Below are 26,067 nucleotides of genomic sequence, written 5' to 3'. Positions count from 1 at the left end.
AAAGAGAGAAACTAAAGAAAATTAACACATGAAGGCCAAAGAGCAGCATGTTCTGTTCTTGACAGCATTAAAATGAACGAGCCGTACCAGTGGCTTCTTTTCTGTCCTATACTAAATGAATTAACCGGAGATAGGTGAGCTTAAAATGATCAGGACACCTTGTTACATTTACCCTGCAGCACTCTTAACTCTGTGCCAGAGGGTAGAGACTCAGGGCAGGCATGTAGATAGTAACTTACGTCCAGTTGAAGTGTATTCTTCTCTGCTGAAAGGGGGGGTTGGGGGCAGGGACTCTCAGTCTCTTAAGCATGTAGTGGAATGATCTGATGCTAAGGAGACCATATGCTGCCTAGCAATCACGCGCCACCCACATAAGGATCGAGCCGGAGCTAATGTAAGAGAGATAAAAGCCACAGCGAACCACCAGCACAAGTGATGATCAACACGACGTGATCCACAGTGCACTCCCCAGCAGCCCACTCAATCTGGATTTATTCTCCTCATTTGTTATGGCATTGCTGCAGTGCTACGCTTGCACTGTGTCCAGCAGTCACCAGCACAGGACACACGATTGTCATTTGAAAATCTATTTTTCTGGTGTTTTTAAGCATCTTTGACAAGTTAAAACATTCATTTTTAATGTTAAAAGTACATTAGAGACTGTTTGGATGTGCTCAAAGGTACACACAAAATGGAAGTATACACATGCAACACATACGCCACATTATGCCACTGACATAATGTAGGATGGGGGGAAGTTACATACACCTGGTTGAGCAATAGGTTAAATAGTAAACATCACCTGTTTGCTAGAAGCAGAATCTTTGACCAATTGGTATTATATGGCTGATTTAAATAACAAAATGTCTGCCTTATCCGCATTTAAGACCTCAAATAACCTCTTCGATAAGTCAGGTTATGGTAATTTCTGTCTTAGTTGACCAAGATTTCTGTTGTCGATTAGTAGTTGTTTTAGTATTTACTCAACAAAATCATATATTGGGCAATTTAAAATCTCTATATTTGAGACCCTACATGTTGCACACTTTCAGTGTTGGAACCAACAATACAGGGCTTTGCATACAGCTTTGTTTGCAGTGTCTTGCATAGCATGAAGCAACAACTCCAGGCCAGACTTTAATGCAGGGGTGGGGAACCTTTTTCCTCTCAAGGGCCATTTCAATGTTTTCAACATCCTCCGAGGGCCGTACAAATGATTGACCTCTGCTTAAAAATACTAAAATCACAGCCCATTCATTTCACCTTTCTTTCATGCTGTGCAAAGAAAAAGCAACCTCTTAATCCAGATATCTTACCATGACTCGCACATGCATTCACGTGCACGGTTGTGGCATGACCACCAAAACAGAAAGATATGGACACAAGATGTGTGCAAATGTATTTAGTTTCCTATTCATGTGGACATGAAGATTTTGCACTTTGAGAGCAACATTAAGAGATCTATGGATACATTTCTCAACATCCATATGAAACAGAACTGTAAGAAGATTTATTTTTCTCTATGGATATTTTACAAATCACTCCCCTTTCAAACTGTATTCTTGTTTATTAATAACAACTTTTTGTTACCGTCATATAGTATTTTATACCTGTTTACTTTATTCTCTTGTTTTTTTATAACTATAGGCCTAATGATCATATAAAGATGTGCCTTTACCTCACTGGTTGTAGAAAAAGCTTCTTATATTCGTTAGCATAGCTAGCTAACCAGATGCTAATAACAACAAAGTTATTGACTGTATGATCAGTGTGACAGATGAACAGATCGCCACTGGGCTTTCAACTAAGACACAGCCACGCAAAAACTGCGGCATGTGTACGGCTCCTTATCGGTAGAAGTGCAGGAGCGGAGCGGCGTTCTGGTGCTCTCCCTCAGAACTGCACCCCTGTCAGACGAGACATATATATGGGCATAGATATGTCTCATAATTATTTGTGTGAACATAAAAATAATTTGTGTGTAAATATGTGATTTGTAAATGTAAAACACCATCCACAAATGCATTTAAAAGATTTGCAAACTCACAAATAAATGTGCAAGTGTAAAACGGATCTGCAAATACGCTAAATATGTTCACAAATTAAAAAAAGATCTGTGAATATCTCTTTAACATTGAGAACTTTCGATCAGGCATTTGTGAATCCATTTTGTATTTGCCGACCAAAACTGCGCTTGCGGATCTCAAATCTCTGCTCGCGGATCTCACATTTCTGCTTGTGGGTCGTCTTTTTACACACACGGAATTTTGAGACATATTTTCCGCCGGTCTCGGCTAAAATCTACTCGTGTCACTCGGTTATTTTCGGCCTGCTGACGACGACATTTCCGCATGATTTCAAAGTAAGAGCATGATGGTTTGTTTAATGCTCTGTTTTTTTGTTATAATGAACAGCGGAACGTTAGATGCATTCTTTATCACCATCACCATCATCATTTTATAGTGATACAGTTAGTTTGTGTTAGTTTATTGGATCAATATAGCATATCGAGCACATGCATTGATGTTGAAGTATACGCCACTTTCGGGTCCCGGGGGAGGGGAGCAGCTGGCAGCGAAGCAGCCCAGATAAAACTCTTCATTGTTTGTTGTGTATTCAGTCAAGCGGGTCAAAGTTACAAAGCACTTCACATCTATGGTGATGGTGATCACGTGGTTTCCGAAAATAACCGAGTGACACGAGTAGATTTTAGCCGAGACCGGCGGAAAATATGTCTCAAAATTCCGTGTGTGTAAAAAGACGATCCACAAGCAGAAATGTGAGATCCGCGAGCAGAGATTTGAGATCCGCGAGCAGAGATTTGAGATCCGCAAGCGCAGTTTTGGTCGGCAAATACAAAATGGATTCACAAATGCCTGATCGAAAGTTGTCAATGTTAAAGAGATATTCACAGATCTTTTTTTAATTTATGAACATATTTAGCGTATTTGCAGATCCGTTTTACACTTGCACATTTATTTGTGAGTTTGCAAATCTTTTAAATGCATTTGTGGATGGTGTTTTACATTTACAAATCACATATTTACACACAAATTATTTTTATGTTCACACAAATAATTATGAGACATATCTATGCCCATACATATACCACGTGATGACACGTTAGGCTTGTGTTGTGTTCAAGGACCCTGACATTGGCCAGGAAAAACAGGCACTCACTTGTTTAATTTGTTTAGTCTCTTCTTTCTTTAATTTTTTTCTTTTTTGCGTGTGTTTATAAATTACCTCGAGGGCCGTACCAAATTGTCTCGCGGGCCGTATACGGCCCGGGGGCCGCAGGTTCCCCACCCCTGCTTTAATGCCTACTATCAGACAACCACTTCCTTTAGAGTAAAGAGAGATTTGTATATAAAAGTACAAGTAAAAAACAGTTGAAAATAGGGTTTTTATTGTCATTATACTGATGCATCTAGTGATGTGAGAAACATGATTTTTAATATCATCGTGTCCCTAATTTGACACCTCTGCTGGAATAGACAAGCGTTGATGTTATGCTGTTATTGAAGCTGCTGTTTCAACACATTCATCTGCAGCTGTGACGTTTTGCATGAATCCAAATAACAATAGTATTGGTTTCTGTTGACAGACAAAACAAGGAGATAGACAGTTGTCCAAGTTCTCCAACCAGTAAAAAATAATTGAAGGAATTTGTCTCTTTGCTCCTTCCTCCTTAAGTCACTGGATTGTGGCCCTGCACCATTAACATTAAGAAAAACACTTTTTCTCATGTTTTCAGCATTTAGGAAATACTTGGCTTTATCACCACTAGGTAAATGCATAAGACGATTTAGGCATTGTTAGTTTACATAGCATGAGGCATTCAAAACCCTTTATAAGTAAGCCTAAGTCAGGGATAGAAATGGCTGGGAGGATTAGCCCTAGTGGAGGTACTTCAGGCAGCTAAGATGTTGGTAATTATTTTCATATTTGCACTTGACTTCTAAATCTGGCACAGATCCTTCACACACACGTCTGACAGCTCCACACATGATCTGAAGTGAACAGCTACTGAGTTGAAAACATTGGCCTCACATTGACATCTCACATATTCACAAAGGAAAAACACACACATACAGTAGAAGGGAAGACAAAGAAAACACACCTCCACATGCAATATTTCAAAACAAGAAATGCAGGTGAGCAGTGATGCCTTGAGGAACAAAGGAGAGTCAAATCTATATGTGTGAAAGACGACAGATGACTGTACACTTGTAGTAGCTCATCCAAATTCTTCCACACACCGTCCATGGCTTCTCAATGTATTTGCCTGAAACCATTAAACATGCAACACTCACCTCACTTTGCCTGTCCATCATTGGTTCATCAGCCGATAAGATCTGCGTATACCCGGTACGCTGTTCATGTTCATGTTCAATCATGTTCACTCACTGTCACATCGCTTTACAAAAACATATTCATCCGCCGCTTAGCTTTTCGTAGTCATCAATCTGTCCGGTTGAAGTTCTTCTTTTGATAATGGCTAATCGAACTCGGTATATACTTGCTGTATATCGTAAAAAAACTCATGTCCCTGTTAAATGCCTTCAATGAATGAAAACAACTATGAGACCGGGACTATTTTCACCGGGCTGGAATATGTCATCACTACTGCCATGTTAAGAGGCCATAGAAAGTTCCAGAACATTACACATCACAACCATAGATCACAACTCACACTGTTAAGTCAAATTGTGTGCATCTGGACCCGGTGACAACATTACCTATTGACGCAGCAACCACTGTAAGTTAAGTTCTCAATACGTTGTGTCATACAGTGGTTATCTGCGATCTTTCGTCAGCTGGTTATTGGCCTGGGCTTTGAATGCCGTACAAATTTAGGGTGAAAAATGGAGGCTCTATTTAAAGACCAATCTGAAAGCTCAGCTATGCATGTGAATACGACTCTGGAGGGTTGAGAATGTTTATCATGTGATAAGCTTGATACTTGCAGACACGTCTGTGTGACTGAGACTCTGGTGATCCCTGAACGAATCATGCAAGCAAGCAAAGTAGGAAGAAAAGGCACAAGCAACACACTTTTCAGTTCAAAAAGAATGTGTCAATAACATGCTAACTTAACATGCCAAGCTAGACACACATTTTGAATACATCTCCCACATTTACCGGAATATTGTCTTTTTGTGGCCAGTCATATTTGCTTATCTGCAGGGTCCTAGAAGACAACATCAATTTGAATGTTTTCATCCCTTTAACAGACCATTATATAACCTATTCAATTCACAATGACATAAAACAAAACGAGAAAAGGCAGCGACCTTCAGATTTAAGAAGCTGGAAACAGGAAATTAGGCAAACCGAATTCCTAAGGAAAAATACTCACAGTTTGTGTCTTGCACTGTATGTGTAGATCAGCCAGTACTGACCATACTACACGCTTTCTGAGATTTCCTGTAGTTATTGCTGAGATCTGTTATAATAATGAACTCAATGGCATTTGATCACACCTTTCTGCCGCTGTGATTTCAGTCCTATTTTGGATACTGAATGAGGCATTTTGTCTGAAGTGGCCTATAATGTGTCACCTATTTAATGTTAGAATTGTTTTGAGGGATGTTCACAGGACAGCAGCATTGCAAACCGAAAGCCTCTGCCGTGTTTGTTCAGCAAACTTCTGTCGAACACACAGATTTAGTTTAAAGCTCACAGACTTGACAGAGACATATTTCTCACAAACTTGGGTCATAGAACAAAACATATCAGTACACACTCCGCTCGTATGCAGGTTTTTAAATGATACGGAGCCGTTTAGTGTTTCTGTCATTTCATCCATTATGCACAATGTGTCAGTCAACACAGATGGGATTCAGGAAATGATGCTACCACTGCTTAGCATGTTCTACGTTATGCTAATTGTAATAATACACGATTATACATTTTTATAGGATCTTTGCAAGTCATTGCTTGATTCCAGCAAGCTCTAGGATGCACTGACGGCAATCAGAGGGCTGCACAGTGTCTAAATATCTATATTATATGCAACATTTTGAATGCCATAAGTCAGGTTTGATGTCGTTCTGATGTTTGTCTGTAAAGTGCGCAGTAGCTGAGAAGTTAGCAAAGCAGGCCTTTTATTAAGTTGGTGTTAGATCAACACTTATAGCTGAGGAAGTGACTGATTGCCACTGATATGCCCTTGACTAAATAAAGAACTAAACAACCAAACTGCAGATAAGGCAGCCTCCAGTATTGGTGCCTTGGATGAATAAGGATTGAATATGAAATAACTAGTTTTATAAACAGTGTTCAGTTGTATTGCATGAGAAAGATGGAACGTGTATGGCCTCCAACATATAATAAACTATCATTTATAACTTAAACTTAATATTTGAAGGACAGCAAATGAAAATATATAAGGATTTAAAGTTTATACTAGAGTACAGTTAGCAAGTCATGATAAAGGGCTCTCTTACTACAAACCAAATGTTAATTCGCTACCATTTGATTGAGCTCATTGTAGAGTGAGACTGTCAGAGAAGCCTCAGAAAAGCCCTCCAAGTCAGCTGCCCCATGTCCTCTAGTCTTTCATGTTATGACTGGGTCTAAAATTAGCCGGCTTTTTGGGTCGGCCGTCGCGTTGCTGCTGAACCAGCCAGACTCTTCATTAAGCAAAACGTGTTTTGTGTGCTACGGCCTAATTGATTCTGAATGAAACATGCATTATTGATGAGCCAACACGAGCCTCTCTTTCTGCTCTCTATTCCTGTCAGTGCATGCAAAATGCTTTTTCACTTTGTTCACTTCCTTTTCAGTGTGTTTTTTTTTTACAATAATCCCATCTGATTTGAGCCATTAGCATTTATGTAAAAAGGCCAGCTAAGCAAGAACGGTATGAAGTGGTTTGCCACAGAGAGCATGAGAGTTACTCCTGACCCAGGGTTAACCACAGCAGTGACCGAAGGCCCTGCTTAGTAAACCTGTAATCCTCAACACCAAATCTGCTTTGCTGTTACCCTATTTACCTCCAGGGGCCTACAGACGGCGCTTACTGCGCATGAATGAACGGACAAACCCAACACTTGTCCATCATATTGTTTAAGTATTTCTTTATTCACCCTAGATATATTTATCAAAGGATATTATTTAAAAGGTCAATACCGAAAGCAAACGTTTTGAAATGCTTAACCCTAAATCCCATGGATGCATTTATAGATGTCTACATCTGCTTTCTCTTTCTTTGCATTCTTCAACAAATAAATTACATGTTCTTTGTTCTTTTGAAGTAAACGTATCACAACAAGTAGTTTGTTATTTGTCTTAAAGGTGGGGTAGGTAATTTTGGAGGAACCAGCTCGAGTGCGCTAGAATTTGAAAATACACAGCCGGAAGAAATCTGCCACTTCCTTACAGAGCCCCTCCTCCAACACACACGAACGCACACATGACCAATGAGGGCACGAGATAAGTTTGTGCCCAGATGGAAGGCTGACAGGCAGGTAGGCCATCCAGTTACTTTAGCCGGGCCGGCTCAGATGATTGGTCGTGCTTTTTACAGCACTACGGCTTCCAGTGATGACATTTTTTATAGATTTGTTGTCAAAGCACTTAAGATATTCATTGGTATCGGGATGTTAAGAGCATTCCATGGAATATAACAAAAAGTGTATCTCGAGCCGGTTTCTCAAACTTACCTACCCCACCTTTAAGACACTTTTAAAAAGAACGTTCACATAACTCCTGTTCAGAAGCTCCACCCTCACCGGCCTTTCTTCTTTACACAAAACCAAAATACGGGTCAAAAGAGGCGTGACGTGTAACATAACAACGTTAGTTGTGTGTGTGTGTGTGTGTGTGTGTGTGTGTGTGTGTGTGTGTGTGTGTGTGTGTGTGTGTGTGTGTGTGTGTGTGTGTGTGTGTGTGTGTGTGTGTGTGTGTGTGTGTGTGTGTGTGTGTGTGTGTGTGTGTGTGTGTGTGTGTGTGTGTGTGTGTGTGTGTGTGTGTGTGTGTGTGTGTGTGTGTGTGTGTGTGTGTGTGTGTGTGTGTGTGTGGTGTGTGTGTGTGTGTGTGTGTGTGTGTGTGTGTGTGTGTGTGTGTGTGTGTGTGTGTGTGTGTGTGTGTGTGTGTGTGTGTGTGTGTGTGTGTGTGTGTGTGTGTGTGTGTGTGTGTGTGTGTGTGTGTGTGTGTGTGTGTGTGTGTGTGTGTGTGTGTGTGTGGCCTAGCATTACTATACTTGTGGGGACCTAAGTCTTATGGGGACAAATTGGAGGTCCCCATAAGGGGAATCATTAATTTTAGGGTGAAGACTTGGTTAGGGTTAGGCATGTGTTGGTTATGGTTAAGGTTAGGATAAGTCTCCAGGAAATGCATGTAAGTTAATGTAATGTCCCCTGAAGTGATGTATACATGGTGTGTGTGTGTGTGTGCTTGTAAAAGTGTCTCCTTTTCACACAAAGTCAGCTACCTTCTGTGACTGTCATTCATTCCTATCTTTATTTGACATGGCATGATTAGCTTATGTTGAGTGTTGCCATGGATTTGTTCTTCAAACCACCAAAACAGAAATGCACTTGAATGAAACATCAAAAACTTGCCGTGTGAATCTTTGTTTGGTGTTTAAATAAACTGGTGGACATTATTTGTCAGGGAACCATGTTTTGATTTGGGAATCACTTTCATTTCAACTCTTTTTGGACAGCACAGGTCTACCCTGAGGCGAGTTATGGTGCTGTGTGTTTATGACAAGCTTAGACACACATGATCAAACAGATGTTCCCAGTTTGTTTGCTTATCTAGGCGACTTCTATACGTGCTACATATTGTACGACAGCTGAAGTAAAGGTGCAGTCTAGACTCATGACATGAAACACCTGCTATGTCTGCATGACCTCCTCCTGGCCACCAGCCAAGATAAAGAAAGTCTTCACACATAGAAACTGTGCTGAATATGAAGCACTGACCTATGTTTTTAAATATTATAACTCAGTTCACTTTATGGATGCTGAAATGCTGTGTACTAAAGGCATCAATGAATACAGTTTCTTTAATCCTGACCCAGAAAAACAAAATAAAGATGTGAACAATGACTTAAGTCTCCTGGTCTCCTTCAGCTAGCTCAGTGTAGTGAAGCAAACAAAGGGACCTTTTCCTACAGGGATCAATAAATGGTCCGAATGACCTTCAGAGCCACACCTGCAATGGGACACCCAGTAACTCCTGACACAGTGTCAAATGCTAAGTCGCTATCCTGGCTAATCCTGTGTCAGCTCATTCTCCTCACTGTTCTTAAAATACCCCAACCTCTCTGAGGTAAGTCTGCTTGTGTACGGCAACACAGAGATAAGCTACATGACATAACTAGCACTGGCTTTTTGTGACAAGCTCAGCGTGTATAGTGGAGCTGTGTGTCGCTTTAAGAGCTTTTCAAACCAACTTCCTTGACCAGAAGCTACAGTCAGTAGGGGGGTCATGAACTCTGTGTGTATATCCAGTTGTCAAAGTCTACTTTATTGTCAATCTCTCAGTTTGTGTGTACAGACAGAGAGATCGACATACCGTTTCACACAATCCCGAATACAAAAACAAATATATATAAACATATGGATGCAAATATGTATACCTATCAAAAGACACATGTATACATATGCACACATTAAGACCTAAATAAAAGCACAACAATCAATATATACAAAATAATAATAATAATGATAATACATCCAGTTTGGTGTTCCTCGATGGAGCTGCAGTTGGGGTTGATAGCTTGCTGGCCTGAAGCTTCTCTCTCTCTCTCTCTCTCGCTCTCTCTCGCTCTCGCTCTCTCTCTCTCTCTCTCTCTCTCTCTCTCTCTCTCGCTCTCTCGCTCTCTCGCTCTCTCGCTCTCTCTCTCTCTCTCTCTCGCTCTCTCGCTCTCTCTCTCTCTCTCTCTCTTGCTCTCTCTCTCGCGCTCTCTCTCGCTCTCTCTCTCGCTCTCTCTCGCTCTCTCTCTCGCTCTCTCTCTCGCTCTCTCTCTCGCTCTCTCTCTCTCTCGCTCTCTCTCTCTCTCTGAACTGTAGGATCCCCTCGCCCACACAGGAACTCCTCTCTGCTCCATGTGAGCGTTCAGCCTCTCTGCCAGCAATCAGACTCAGGCTCAGTGAACACTGCAGTGTTGTGATGTGGATGTGACTGCTGGACATGAGCCAGATCACTCACACACACACACACACACACACACACACACACACACACACACACACACACACACACACACACACACACACACACACACATACACATACACATATACACACACACACCACTATACAGTCTCTGGATGGTATGGAGAGCCTTTGCGTGATTTGAGAGGATGCAAATGGGGAGTCGTCTCAAGGAGTTTGAGGGAAACGTTACTCTCAATGTTCCCAGAATAGTTTTTTACTGTAAGTGGCTTGTGTTTGTGTTGCATGCGATCTTTAGTTATTTCCTTTACCACACAAGAGTTCACCCTAATCTCAGTAAACATCAGGATTTAACATCCCTCAACTTCAACACAAGTATAATTCAAACCGATATATCAATATTGGTAACTTGCTCAGTGTATTTGTGTTTTTTTGGGGTCTTTTTTGCCTTTTTTTTTAAGTTTTCTTTTACAGGTTAATGCCAAAATACACTCAGCGCTTTCTCATTTTAACTTCAATCATTTTGATGAAAGAGAATGTCATATCCACAGTTTTTAAACTTATAATTTAGAGTGACCATTACAAATATGCAACAATCTATCCCACAATCTAAAAGGTTGTTCGTATCCAATGTAAGCAGAAAACTGTGCAAAATATTATCATTTAAACATAAAGTTCTTATCTGTCCTGCCTCGTGATCTGCAGTAAATACGTCAAGGACACCTTTGCACACAGGCTATCTGAGGAATGCACATCCATCGTCTAGACCAGTGGTTCCCAACCTTTTTTCCCAAGAGCCCCCCCAAATGACTCCTGTTGGAAGTTGCGCCCCCTCACACACACACACACACACACAAGGGGGGGGGGGCGCAACAGCGGTAATTAAAGTTTCAAAGTCTCAAAATGCTACAACTACTGTCACAAACTGGACGAATGTGAAGTATGTTGTTAAAGGAGGATGAAAGCGTAATTAAGGAGCACTATTGGAGTGACTTTGATGGTTATTGGACTCAGGATTAATTCATTTGGATTCCCGCTGTATGAAGAAATTAAAGGACGGCGCGGAAGTGGAAACAATTCACAAAGGGATTAAACTGTTTAAAACACATGCTCAAAGTAAGCCGGATTTTGCCGATGTGTTTATGTGGATTCAAAAGTCGTAAATATTCTACAAAATGGAGGAGACCGATCGGATCGGAGCAACTGTGACAAATAATCCAACTGAAACCGGCATGGACAATGACTATGTTTTAAAAATGCACTTATCCAGACAAGCCCGGTTTGGACACTTAACGCGCAGAAGAAACATTTATATTAAAGAAAGAATTATACATTTCTGTCTTTTTATGCCTTTAATAGCTACTAACTTGAATTTGTATTCAAATGAATTAATCAATTATTTTTTATATTTTATTGTAATGTAGAGACAAGGCTTTTAATGACAATCATGTATTGCGTTACAATTACATGTAAAAGAAAAAAGAAAAACATTTAAAAAAAAAAATATGATATTTGGCCTCAAATCATCTGAGGCCTGGCGCCTCCCCTGCGATCTTTGGCGCCCCCCCAAGGGGGGCGCGCCCCCCAGGTTTGGAACCACTGGTCTAGACAATGACGTTTCACTTTGAAAGCACTGAAGCCTCGCGTTGAAAGATTGATGTTTTGATCAAAACAATATCTCAGAAAGTCTTAATGCTCGATTCAGCCGGAGCGTTTCTGTAATACCAACACAGCTTCATTCTTTGCTCATTCCCACCATTCTACATCAATACCCATCGTACTAAACAATACTGTCTGAAGTTACAATCCATCTTTTTATTTAACAGTACAGGGTCCAGAGTCTTAGCTGTTAAACCTGCATCTCTGCCTCATGATCACATGTCTGAATGTTCAGGTGCACACAGCTGAATTGCTCCATTGTCTGCAGTGTTTCTGTTGTTGAGAAACCTGTGGTATGAAAATGAATTCAGCGCCTGCTCACCACAGATCACCTGTCCTACTGTCTGTTCACTGTTTCCAGCAGGAGCCATTGTTCTTTTGAAGAACAACTGTAGAAAACGGCAAAAAAGCGTGATGATTACAAGGATTTCAACATGGGAAACAATTTACATAATGACGTGTACTCAAATGCAAATAATATGCTATTTTAGATCATATCAAGAATGTATCCTATTGTTATATTTTAGTAATGACAGAAACGTCCCAGAGTGTTTAATTCCAAATATTGAACATAATATGAAGTTGTTCTTGTGCTTTTTTGACACCTCTGTCTCTCTGTTTTCTTTAGGGAAATGAAGGCAGTTTCCCGCTGGAGATGTGCACGCATTGTAAGTATTTTGAATATTTTCCTGCTCAATTTTCGTATCATATCCTCTTCTGTAAGAGACAGGCAGTCAAATATATTTATTTTTGCAAAAGCGAGGAATATTACAAGCTGTGATCTTGACCCAAAAGTGCAGCAGTTTAAATACAAAGGCAGAGTAGAAGAAGATGGGAGAAAGGTTGCTTAATATATATATTAACTGACTATATTTGTCTTTTCTGCAACTCTGATCTTTTTATAAACAGTTGATAAAATGCTCTAAAAAAACATGCACATACATTTACGTTTTTCTGTCAATAATTGATGCTGGCTGGAGCTCAGTGATAGCGCAACAACAGAGGACTGGCAGTACTTGTTTGATGCTTAAACTCTGAAGCATGATGTGTCACTTTGGGATCATCTGAGGCCTGTCCAACCAACACATGCATACAAACACAAACATATTTAAAATGACTCCTGTTACAGTTGTGATCACAGTGTGGCCTCTACGTACTTGGCTTGCTCTACTGTCCTTGTGTGGCCTCTACGTACTTGGCTTGCTCTACTGTCCTCGTGTGGCCTCTACGCACTTGGCTTGCTTTACTGTCCTCGGAGGACCTCGGTCTGCCTTTCGGGTGTTCCTCCTCCAGGATGTGCAACCCTGGTGAGGGGAGGAGGATTTGGGTGATGTGTGACCCTGAACTGAACCCTGCAAGGACCTCTGCTTTCAGTCTGTGATTTTTCTAGCATCTCTCTTTCCATATTCAAGTCTATCTGTTTATCTCTTCTCCTTGACTGTCCTGCTTTCTTTCATTTCAGTAAAAAATAGCTATTATAAATGTAAAAACATCAAATAACTTTGTTATAATCAGATTAAGACAACGTTTTTTTTTTACAATATCCCTAATAAAGAACTATTTAAATAGACACACTTCTGACAAAATGCTAGACTAATAGTGCAACAGGTAGGTACTCAGAAATACTTCTGAGTAGGAACATTGCGTTTTGTAACAGTTGCTTTATTTATGACTACAATAAAATACAAAAATAATAAATAATAACAAGGAAGTAAAAATAGTAATAGTGAAATATGCATATAAACTATATATTATAATATGAATATTGATATCAATGCTGAAAACCAGATTATTGCTCCACCCTGACTGCAGGCATATTAGCATTTATGCCAGGATGACTTACTTTATTATTATAAGATTTTTTACACCATACCATTTATATTTGTCATTCTTTTTGTCTCTGAGTTTCTCTTTCTTAGATGTATTTTCCTCTCTCTCTCTCCCTCCTCCTCGGCCTCTCTCTCCCTCCTCCCACTGAGCAGCTGTTCAGCTCCTCAAGCGCTCGGACAGCCGCTCATTGGCTGTGAGGAAATTAGCTGTGGCCTTCATGTCCGAAAGATTAACCCGCTGCAACCTCGCTGCCCTCAGTAAGACGGGGCAGTCCAACACCCGCTCACCTGTACCTGTCATCACACAATTATGACCTCTTTGTTGATGTGCGGAAGATAAACACAAGGAGATTGTCTCAATAAAAGGGATCACAAAGTACGGTATAGAGCAGTGCTGCATTTTCATTTTTAAGAACACAACACATACACAGATGTTTGACTTTGTGCACTATAGTGTATTGAAACACATTTTCTAATTCAGAAAAAGTCTTTCAAATAAAATGTGTTGTCAGATTATGCCTCTCTTCACCCTCTGACTGAAACTAGAGCCCTGTCTTCTCTGTTGTGATTGGTCAACCGCTTAGAGATGTCAATCATCATGTACAATGTGTTGGAGCGCTAGCCAATAGAAGCGCAAGTCTTATATTGTGATGTCACTATGTTACAAAACTAAAGAAAGGACTACAATGGAGGCATTTAAGGGGGGGTGATTTTAGCCTTTGCAGACCATTTACATGCACAAAACCTATACTAACTAACCTACACTACAGGAAAGCACAATAGGGCCTCTTTAACTATTATATAATGTAATGCAAACCATTTTGCCATTAGACAAATAAATATAAAACTTCCAAAAACTATGATTTGATGGAGTAAAATCGATTTTTAAAAGGCCTGTATCTTCAGTGTTTCACAACGGTTGGCTCTACCGAGTTTAGATCAGGCAAAATGTAATGGCCTACTTTTCGGATTTGGCACACAAACCACATTGAAACACACACTTTTATAAACTACACATATTTCTCGAGTGCATGCACCCGCCCACTCTGCACCGCCACTCTTTTCACACACATGCCTCACCCCCTCATGCTCTCAAAGAGGATCGCAGCCTGAAAGCATCTCAGGCTTATCCGCTGCCGCCCAAAATAAACGCCGGGCGGCTCGCTGGAGTTCCTTGTTGGTGGGGGTTTCCCTGAGGGCGGAAGCCTCGGCTGGTGGAGGTGGCGGGGTGAGTTAGGGGTTTTCTGATGACAGCACAGCTATAAATACACAGTGTCAGTGTGCTGCCCCGCCCCGCCCTCAGTGAGTCCATGCCGGGGCGAGCTGTACATTATCAGAGCAATCAGCTAATGCTCAGAGTCCTGCAGCTCCACTCTGTGGCACACACACTCTGTGGTACACACACTGTGAAACACACACTCTGTGGCACACACACTCTGTGGCACACACAATGTGAAACACACACGCTGTGGCACATACTCTGTGGCACACACACTCTGTGGCACACACACTCTGTGGTACACACACTCTATGCTACGCACACTCTGTGGCACACACACTGCGGCTACTTTATGGACGCCTCTTATCGCCCGCCTAAATGAAACTGAGACTGAGGGACTGAAAGAGAGGAAGTTCAAAATCTTTCTATGACTTTTCCAAATGTTAACGCTCCTGCATTTTGTTAACTAAGAAAATACACAAGGGGAAACGTTCGTGCCGCTTAGAGCACTGACACGATTCATAGAAAATCAGTTTGTTAGAATGAAAAAAGCAAAGAAAATTCTCTATCATATCTTGTTGTCATACTTGTGCTACTCTTGCAAAACCATGTACACAAGTGTTGTTTACACATATTTACTCAGCTATTATGAAATGCCAATTTCCCCATGAGACACATTTAGTATTGTACTTCCATAAAACATATTTCTGTCCCCAGACCCACGCTGACTTTTCATTCTTCACCTGGTTATTTTCTTCAAACCCTTGAGGGCTACAGAAGCACTATTTTATTTCTTTTATTTTGCCTTAATTGTATTTTTTTTATTTGCTGAAGGAGCCTGGGATTGAACATGTTCATTGCCACAAACTAAGCTGTAGCCTTGATGATAAAGTTGATTTGAAAACTTTAAATTAAGTCAAATTGAAAGCAAAAGTTGTCTCACGCAAAGCAGTTCTGGTCAACTGATTTAGGAGTTCCTCTTTGATGCAATCTGTGGCTTTATTATCGTATCTGTATCTGTCTCCTGACAAGACGACGCTCCACCCTCATTGGCTCAGAACAGCTGGCTATAGTAACATGCACAGTGTCATGTGTCTCATGTGTGTGTAATTACTGAGCTGTGCATGTAACCTTCTCATGTTCCCCCCCCCCCTTCACACCTTATCTTGTGTGTTGGGGGAGCTATATAGAGCGGAGGGTCTCGCTGTAACTATCAGTAACATGTCGGCTGAATCTCTCTCTGTGTATCACTTCCTCCCTCTCTGAGTTAATTCAGTCACATGACTCCAGCGCGCTTATGAGAGCAAATTCATTAATGACATTTGGGGAACATTGTGTTTTATAATTGAACACAAATGGGGAAGGAATGCCAGAAGCACTCTGTTTATTGCTTAGCTTCAGCTAGCTGTTAGCTGCGCAGTAATGATGGGCGGGAAGAACGTGTGATGTGCCATCAGAGAGGCTTCCCAAAAAGAAGATTTCATCAATTATGAAAACACTGGTATTGATTTTGATATTGAATTTGCTAATGCTAAATCTAATAAACTATGATTGTCTTTTGTTGAATCATAATCTGTATAGCAATAACGTGAAAACACATATTGATACACATTGTGCTTTAATCATCACCATGATCAATATTAGGCTAATCATTTCTAAACATGACTATTTATTGTATTTCAGAATTTCATGCATTTATTGAAATTAAGATAAAACATTTTCCTTTTTAACGGTGGATTTAATTTATAAAATATAATTCTAAAAACTCAGACAAAAATACAGTATTTAAAGAAATTACATAAATTAGAATAAAAATACTGATCAACACATAAAATACCTTCCATACAAAAAAAAACGTTGTCGTAAAATCATTGCACTTATACAACTTTAATCTACTGAACACCACTAGATATATTAGACAGAATATTTTAGATCAAATGTGGCACACACTAACACAAACATTTGTTACAAAATGTTGGTAAACTACATTAAACATAGTCCGGTGAGAAACTCAGTGAAAACTGCTGTAAAGGACAGGCGCAGGTGTTCTGTATTTAAAACAATTATCTTGTCTCATAATGCCCGGTAGCCGAAATCCTAATTTGATTTGAGTTTTTGAGTAATTTCCCAGCCCTAATTCGACACTACAGCAAGAACGGCACAAGCAGTACATTAAAACATGCAAGACAACATCCAGCAGAACGAGGACATTTGGACAAACACTGCAGTATTATTTATTCATGCCAATCGATGCTCGTGTGTGACAGACAGAGTGTGAGCCTGAAGCTGATGACATCTACATATGCATGTGTTTTCAAGCGTTCACCTTGTGTGTGTGTGTGTGTGTGTGTGTGTGTGTGTGTGTGTGTGTGTGTGTGTGTGTGTGTGTTGTGGTGTGGTGTGTGTTGTGTGTGTGTGTGTGTGTGTGTGTGTGTGTGTGTGGTGTGTGTGTGTGTGGTGTGTGTGTGTGTGTGTGTGTGTGTGTGTGTGTGTGTGTGTGTGTGTGTGGTGTGTGTGTGTGTGTGTGTGTGTGTGTGTGTGTTGTGGTGTGTGTGTGTGTGTGTGTGTGTGTGTTGTGGTGTGTGTGTGTGTGTGTGTGTGTGTGTGTGTGTGTGGGTGTGTGTGTGTGTGTGTGTGTGTGTGTGTGTGTGTGTGTGTGTGTGTGTCTTCAGCAGGCTAACAGGTTGCATGTGCATCCTCTGAAATCACACAAAGGCTCTCCATACCATCCAGAGATTGTGTGTGTGTGTGTGTGTGGGCTACTTCGTGGGGCTAACAGGTTCCAGTTGCCTAGTAACACAGTTGAGGGTGCATACAGCGCTTATGAAAGTGTGTGTTCTCTGTGTCGGAGTATATGAGATTATCATAATCATCTCACAGTTACATCGGGTCTCCCTCAGAGACGATCATTAGCACAGTGTGTGAGGAGCTCCCGCAGAGAGAGCTGTCCCTGTCACATACAACATTATCATTTTCTCCTAAATCTTCCATTTTGCCTCTATATTATTGTTTAAACCAAATGAATGGACATATATCTTACTAATTAAATCAAAATATCATCTTTCCATCCTCTTGGTAAATATAAAAATGAATCTTTTGCCCTAAAAGGTATATCAAAAATCGACTTTCATGCACCAAATGTGGTTTAAATGTGATTTAACCATCATGTACCACCTGCAGCCTTTATCCATATTCTAACAATCCACACGGGACAAAGATGTGCAGTCGAGTGTCAGTTTTCAACATCGCCCACATCATCGCAGCTGTCTCTCCCGCCAGAGGCTGAAACATGCAAAGTAAGGCCTGCGCTGGGTTTAAAACCATCCATCTCCTCCTCCTCTGTAGGGGGGGTCAGGAGGAGGCTACTTATCAGCAAGAACATGGTCCATTTTATCCCACCTACTCACTTGAAATCCCTTCACAACAAGCTGTTTCGTTAAACATAGTAATGAAGAGATGAACTACACACAGAATGTTAAATATTCCACGTGTTCTCCATCACTCTTTCTGCAAGAGCAACTCCCCCTCCCGTCTGTAATTGCATGTGCAAAAAATGAAGAACATCTCATCCTTTTCTTCCCTGGCTCTCATATTTGTTCCCACACCTGCGACCCTTTGTTCCAGCGTTTTATTTGGTTCTGCTCTTCCTACTGTGAGCAAACCAAGGCTGCCGAGCAGTTCATTTGTTGGACAGTTATTCGATGCCTGTCATCGCACCAGAGATGTTGGCAGTCGGTGCTTGTGAAGCTCGAGGACATTTAAGCCTTTTTTACTGCACTCACTGTAAAGAGTTTGCATGAGGAAATAGTTAAATCTCATTAGAATTCAGTGTCTTCTGTAAAGCCGTAAACCTCCCACTGTGCTGCAGGACTTGCTAACTGTTTTCAGTAGGAGCCATATATATATAGACATTTTATTTATTGGGATAAACCCCTTGAGATGCACCATCTCGTTTTCAAGGGCGTCCCGACAATAGCAACAACTTACAGACATACATAGACAAAAAGACAAAAAGCAAAACATGACACACAAGACAAACCACGCACAGTCTGTTAAGTAACATTCAAGTAATACATACAATCATTACAATTTGAGACAGTCGAGCAAATCAGTTTCATCAATAACAGTTTCATCAATAACAGTTTCATCAATAACAGTTTCATTAATAACAGTTTCATTAATAACAGTTTCATTAATATCAGTTTCATTAATAACAAGTACAGACCAGTTGAAAGTGAGATGATAATGCATGTTTAAATATACCCAATGATGCAAGAGATCTAATAGCAGCAGGTAAAGTATTCCAGTCTTTGAACATGAACGCTCTTCTGCCAATCGAGGGGACAGAGAAATAAATCTGGACAGTGTCTAACTTGATGATTTGGCGAGAAGGGTACAAAATACTGCTTTAAATAAGGGGGATAGTTAAGATAAATGCAATGTCAAATAAGTAAGTGAAACTGGATGCTGTAGTAAAAGTGCTGCATCATGGTCTTAGTCATGAGTTTTCCTTGGCTCCTCTGGGAGTCTGTCTGGGTTTCTGGCAGACGAGGGGAAGGGGACTCAGGGACTCAGACTGTGTGAAAGCATGGATAATAGCTGCACCTACTCACTGCAGCTGGGGGCAGGAAGGGATCATGTGCTCGGTGTTCAGATGTTCCCCACGCAGCCACAGCACCACGTTTAGTAAATGTCAGAGGGCTTTTTCATCTGGGATCCTTCTTATGCCACTCACCTGACTGTAAAGCAACAAAAGGGGGCTGGTTAAAAGGTTAACATGAACATGGTTCTACTTCACAGAGTCAGGTGTATACATATTTATAGGATTTAAGATTGATTAATGTCATTGTTGATGAATCCGTCTATTATTTGATGAATCATCTGGTCTATAACATGCTATACTATTCCCATAACAACTTCCAAGAGCCTAGTGGGACATGTTCAGATGTCATGATGTGTCTGACCAATAATCAGAGACCCAAACATGTTGAAGTTTACAATTTAAAACAGCAAATACATGCTTTTTGAAGGGGCTGGTGCCTTGTTATTTTTGTAAAAAAATAGCTTAAAAATGACTTAAATGAAAAATAGATTTTTAGCACCACACACAAATAAAACAAAAAAACATACAAGATCAACATAAAACTATTGAGGTTACATCATCCTATTATTTCGTAGACAATAAGCCCAAATGTAGGGTTACTATAGGTCAATGTTTGCACATTAAGACCATTGGCCAGAGTGGGAATAAAACCCTAAACCCTGGAAGTCTCAATCTGTTGATTTACAATAATAATAATAATACCACTTTCAACATTTTGAGATACACAGAACCGTAGCGCAGTTTAAATTCAAGTTGAAATGACCACACTTTAAACTTAATTATAAAGTTATTGCTGGACCAAAGTAAGAGATGCTATCTCGGTTGTTCTGTGCCGTTGGTTTCGCACCAACATGCAGAATGTGAGGTGTGTGTGTGTCAGGAAAAGGCTGAACCCTGAAGCAAAAATACATTTATAACCACACTGCAAATGAAAAAAGTATTGCCTCAGGGCAGCTCCCTTGATACAAGTCCTACCCTTGAATGATTATCTGTAGCTGTGACTGAGCTGGTGTCATCTGCGGTGAACAGGAAATGGGAGGCTGCTGATAAGGAAGTGTTTTGTGTGAGAGGACAGCTGTGTGCTACGCTCCGATAACTCACACACAGTGGGACACAGAAACATGGCTGCTTGTATCTGTTTGTACCTGTTTGTGTGCAGATTCAACGTGTATCAGTAGTATTCAGATACATGAGAACAAAGCAGTAAACCAGCGGCTACTCATTCAGAATAAATCCACCTAATGTGTGCAAAAATTATGGAAATGAAACGCAGTATTAGAGGCATCCATTGTACACTGAGGGCTGTTCTTTTGCATCGGTTCACAGGGCAAACAACTGTATTAATTACCAGGCTGCAGTGGCTTTTGTATCACTAATTCAATTTACCAGGTGCAGAGCCGGCCAGCTACCCAATCAGCAGACTGGGCTCTGGTTTCAGACGGAGGGTGAAAAGAGGTGCTGCAGCACAGGCAGTATGAGAAAAATAAAGAGCATTTTGAACATAAAAGCATGAATACATGTCCCAGTAGAGACACAAAATATAACCTGAAGATGAGCACAATGATCCTCTTGAATGCAGTGGATGATTAAAAGAGCATGGGTAAGAGTTGCTTTTGAATCAGGTTTATACTTTTGTTAACATCAAACATTCACTGTTATCTTTCCCTGTCCTTGTGGAGGTTAATACATCTGATATGAATAAAGTATTTGCCTCGTAAAGTCGCACCTTTCCTTCTCTCTTGTAGATGAATAGATAGCTCCTGTCATATAGGATCCCAGCTCTAGTAGTTTGTGATTGGCCGACAGGATCAGGTGACAAGGTGTGAATAAGCTTATATAGTAATTATTAACTGGCGTTATTAATGCTTCTGGATTACTCCTTGCCATTGTGCATTACACCGGCTGCGGAGCTGTTTCTGATGGCAGGGCAACTGAAATTCAATATTAAGAAAGCACCGGTTGTCAACAAAGGCTGTAAGTTTGCAAGATCTATGTGTTTGTCTTTCTGCTCATTCTTACTTTATCACTTCTACCGAGGACTGGTTTAAGGTAACATGTTTTCATCTGTACTAGCTTTTTCAATAGTTGAGGTCTCTGTGGAGGAGGCAGAACAAAATGTACTGTGGTTTCTGTGGGTCTGCTCGGAGCTCCGTCCTGTGCGGGCCGGAAGTGGTGTCCTTGACCCAGATGCAAGTGTTGGCTACTTCAATGTATGACTATACAGTTCATGCAGGTGTTAGTAGGATATTCATATTTGCAGGTGCATTGTGCTGTGTCTCATTTTCCTGTCATTTCGACCCAAATCTTGTTTTCATTTTATGTTCTTTCCATTCCTGGTTAAGGCCGAGTTTTGAGTGCTATCAGGGCACCATCTGTCTGACCCCTGCACACTTACTGCATTCTTATTCTGACAATTGCTTAGAACATTATTTAAATGTCTGCAAGGAAAATGTGTCATCTATTTCCCTCTCTCTCTCTTTGTGTCTTTGTGCAGTCGATGCTGATGAGATTAAGAGGCTAGGGAAGAGGTTTAAGAAACTCGACCTGGATAACTCGGGCTCTCTGAGCGTGGAGGAGTTCATGTCGCTGCCCGAGCTGCAGCAGAACCCGCTGGTGCAGAGGGTCATCGACATCTTCGATACGGACGGGAACGGAGAGGTGGACTTCAAAGGTAGGCCATATCAGAATCAGAATACCTTCCACAGAGGGGAAATGTGCATTGTTACAGTGAAAAGAGCCAAAGACAATGTTACCTAAGAAGCATGCATACAAAAGTATTTCCCAAGGTATTAAATGTTTTAGCTTGTTTTCAATAGGTATATAAATTGTCCAAAGAGGTTGTATTCTACAGTCTGCCTGAATGTAATCATTGCGTAGGTGTGTAGTGTGATTCTGTGTAGTTTATTGATGGCATCCCGTTGGGTTTGACGTCATCTGAACAGGACATCGCACGCTCACTGCTTGATAGCGCGCGAAGGCCCGTTTACGCCGGTTGCTAAGCAACATCGTTATGGGGAAATGCAAGTTTGCGTCCAAATGGTTGGAAGATAAGGAGGAAGGACAATCAATACTGTATATAGTCAATGTGAGGTAAAGTGTGTCGCCAAGGTAACCGGTTAAAACTCAAAGTGGCGATGAGGTCTTAAAATGTATGGAAAGGGTCTTAAAAAGGTCTTAAAAGGTCTTACATCTGACTTCAGGATTCCTGCATATACACTATTATATAATCTCCGGAAACAACGGTTTTACAGCTTTATTCTGCACTATGTCTGTTATGGTGTGTTTGTGAGCTGATTTAAACACACAAAAACACTGCAAGATGGAATCATATTTCAGAAAAACTCTAAATTGCTCGACACTAATCTTAGGTTTTAAACTCTGAAGTGCCACTTTCCCAGTTTAGCCCTATATGTTGTTGTGACTTTAGCAGAGCACCAAGAGGTTTAAAAAATTAGGCCTCAGTAATTGCTTTAATTTGATCAGAAGGCCTATTCATATTTTAAATTCAGCCAGCTCTCTCCCATGAATGGACTTTCTATGTGAATTGAGTTGGTATTTGGCATCTAGGCTCTAATCGAGTCACGCCTTGCAAGCATACATCAAGCTCAGTAGGTCCTTAAAATAACAGAACAGCTGCCTCAGATTCAGAAGACACCAAATATGTTTCAGCTGAATGTGAACTGTGTGGAGGAAATGTGATGGTAACTACCTGTCATATATTATTTGACAGAAGTCCGGTTGAGTCTCCCATCAATCAAGTTAGTCACATAGTTATACTGTAAAAGGACTGTGTGCAAGACAACAGTCATCATCCAGAGCAAACAAACAGGAATTACCTTCACTAGAGACCTGGTTTGGGGTCGGTCCAAAATGGAAAGCAGGGAATCATATGCTAATTAAATAATGTTTATCATTGAATAAAGATTGGGGAAAGAGTTCAAATACACTGATATATTCTTGGATTGTTAAATTTGTTATGTGTGATATTCCTTAGCTCAGGGGTGCCCAAACTTTTTTCAGTGAGGGCCACATACAGAAAACATACAAAGGGCTAGGCCACTCACTAGAGATGAGGTATATCGCCTCATAAGTTAAGTTATAAGTTAGCAAAATCAATCAAATGTAGGTAAATCATGCTTGATACTTGAAAATGCAAGCCCCATGCCCCCGGTACCGGCAACATCTTGTAAGAAGCAGCGTCTGAGGGCTTCTTAACATTTAACAAACTATGAATGTGACTCTGACAATATGAACCATTTTTACCGAAACAAAACACAACTCTAACGCCAAGCCTCGGAATCAGCACTAAGCGAAAGAGTGCTAACGCACTTAGCAATATGTTATACTTAATCGATTCTGCACAAACAAGATATCATATGAAAGCTGAGATTCCACAGATTCCAATGGTATAAGTATCATCACTGTGCGACCAGCGAAGGCGAAACCAGACAACACAGAACTTAGCTTTACGGGGCCAAAACGGCAAATGCGTTTTACCTTTGCTGTGTTCTGATCAAAAGTTGTGTTGAATGGCATTAAAACGATAAAACAAACGCTGCTGAAGGTTAATCCAATGTGTCTGTGTCACTTTGAAATGATTACTGATAATCCATCATTAACATTTATGTCAAAAACTGAGTTTTCATATATAGCTGCTATGAGAGCTATACAGTGTGTATGAGAGCTTCCGGTTTTGGGCATGCTACGCATCACTCGTTCACCAATGGGTAATGTTTAGATGGATTTAGGAACTTCCCCTCGATTCTATTGGCTCTGACGGTTCAAAAGAGATGTCAATCACCAAAATCGACCAATGGGTTCCAGAGATATGGAAAATGCACCCAAATGACCCCAGAAGTGTTTTTTTTTTTCTAAACCTCTCTAAAAAGGTCAACTGTCACTTGTTTTGCATCAATCTTGATACAAGGTACTTATTATATGTTATAGTTTGGATTCCTAAAGCTTTTAGTCTACTATCCCATCATTCAAGGGTGGTTTTCACTAAGTAATGGTTTTCTTTTGGACGGACACTATAATTTACATTTTTTTACTATGTTCAATCTGAATTTACTTTAAAATAAAACCATCTATATTGATTCTGACTTTTCTACATCTAACTCACAGGTGTATGATTGCTTTGAGAAAAAAGATAATTAATTTACCCCTTTTTAGAAGTGAAGATATCGTCAATTGTTCTGGGCATGTCATTTTCGAGTATGAGACCTGGAAAACAGGCTCGGGGCTTAACAGGAAACACAACAGCCTACATGACAGAGCTTCCAGAGGGTTTCATTTATTTTGTTGGCGGCTCATTCCTTAAAACAGAATCCTCAGATTGCTTTTAAAAAGAAGAAATATAAAGGGTAGATTTCAAGCTTGTAATGTAATTAAGTTATTGGGCTTTTTTTTATCAACTAAGATTTGTTTGAAAATGTTTCCAACTTTAGTGGGCTTATTAACACATGAATACTGTGTCATATATTTGTACACATATATTTCAGAAGTACGATATATGACAAGCACAAGTTTCATTTGTGGGCTATATTTCATTATACTTTTTTTATTAGCTGGGGGCAAAATGGGGCCGGAGTTTGGACACCCCTGCCTTAGCTCTATCATAGGCCTTGTTCAGCCACTATCAATATATTATAATACTGCCATAATGTTATCATGACTGTTAATACCCAAATCTCTGATTGTTCTATCCTCTCCCAGAGTTCATCGAGGGAGTCTCACAGTTCAGCGTCAAGGGGGACAAAGAGCAGAAGCTCCGGTGTAAGTAAAGCTGTTTCTTCATTAAAGCTGATGGTAGCACTACGGTTTCAAAGTCTCTTATCCCCAAATATACCTGCCTAATTTGCTGCTTTGGGACTCAAAGCAGCCGAGGCTTTGTCCCCTGTGTGTCTCTGTTCTGTTTGTCTCACCACTGCTATTACAAATGAACTCCTCTGGGAACAAATGTTGAGCAGTGTTTGAAAATGACTTTTCTGTCCACCACTGAGGGTTTCTATTAGCTTTGCATTGCTGTTCTGCGTCAACATGCTTAAAGTTAGACAAATCTCTCAAAACAAACAGGTTTGGAAAACTTTTAGACTCCTGTTTAACAAGGGATTGTTGTTTTGGTTTGCTCAAAAGTTTATCATGGGGGACAATGTTTAATAAGGGTAATACGTTGAACTTGTAACAGAGTCTGAAACCTCACTGTCAGTCTGGTAGTTGACTCTCACAGATTAAGAGAGAGATAGATAGATAGATGGATAGATAGATGGATGGATGGATAGATGGATAGATAGATGGATAGATAGATAGATGGATAGATGGATAGATGGATAGATGGATAGATGGATAGATGGATAGATGGATAGATGGATAGATGGATGGATAGATAGATAGATGGATAGATGGATGGATAGATGGATAGATGGATAGATGGATAGATGGATAGATGATGGATGGATAGATGGATAGATAGATAGATATGGATAGATGGATAGAGAGATAGATAAATGGATAGATGGATAGATAGATAGGATAGATGGATGGATGGATAGATGGATGGATGGATGGATAGATAGATGGATAGATGGATGGATAGATAGATGGATAGATAGATGGATAGATAGA

General features: G+C 40.4%; 1 protein-coding gene across 1 annotated transcript in view; it reads left to right on the top strand.

The window, feature by feature from the left end:
* ppp3r1a (protein phosphatase 3, regulatory subunit B, alpha a) overlaps positions 1 to 26,067 on the top strand; it is a 33,163-nt gene that overhangs the window by 1,731 nt on the left and 5,365 nt on the right. Inside the window, exons 2-4 of the mRNA XM_034209965.1 lie at positions 12,421 to 12,460; positions 21,938 to 22,114; positions 25,159 to 25,218. Of these exons, the coding sequence (XP_034065856.1) occupies positions 12,421 to 12,460; positions 21,938 to 22,114; positions 25,159 to 25,218 (277 nt within the window). The remainder of the gene's footprint in view (positions 1 to 12,420; positions 12,461 to 21,937; positions 22,115 to 25,158; positions 25,219 to 26,067) is intronic.

Source organism: Gymnodraco acuticeps, unplaced genomic scaffold (genome assembly GCF_902827175.1).
Source record: "Gymnodraco acuticeps unplaced genomic scaffold, fGymAcu1.1, whole genome shotgun sequence".
Taxonomy (NCBI): Eukaryota; Metazoa; Chordata; class Actinopteri; order Perciformes; family Bathydraconidae; genus Gymnodraco; species Gymnodraco acuticeps.
This window is presented reverse-complemented; position numbering and strand designations above follow the sequence as displayed.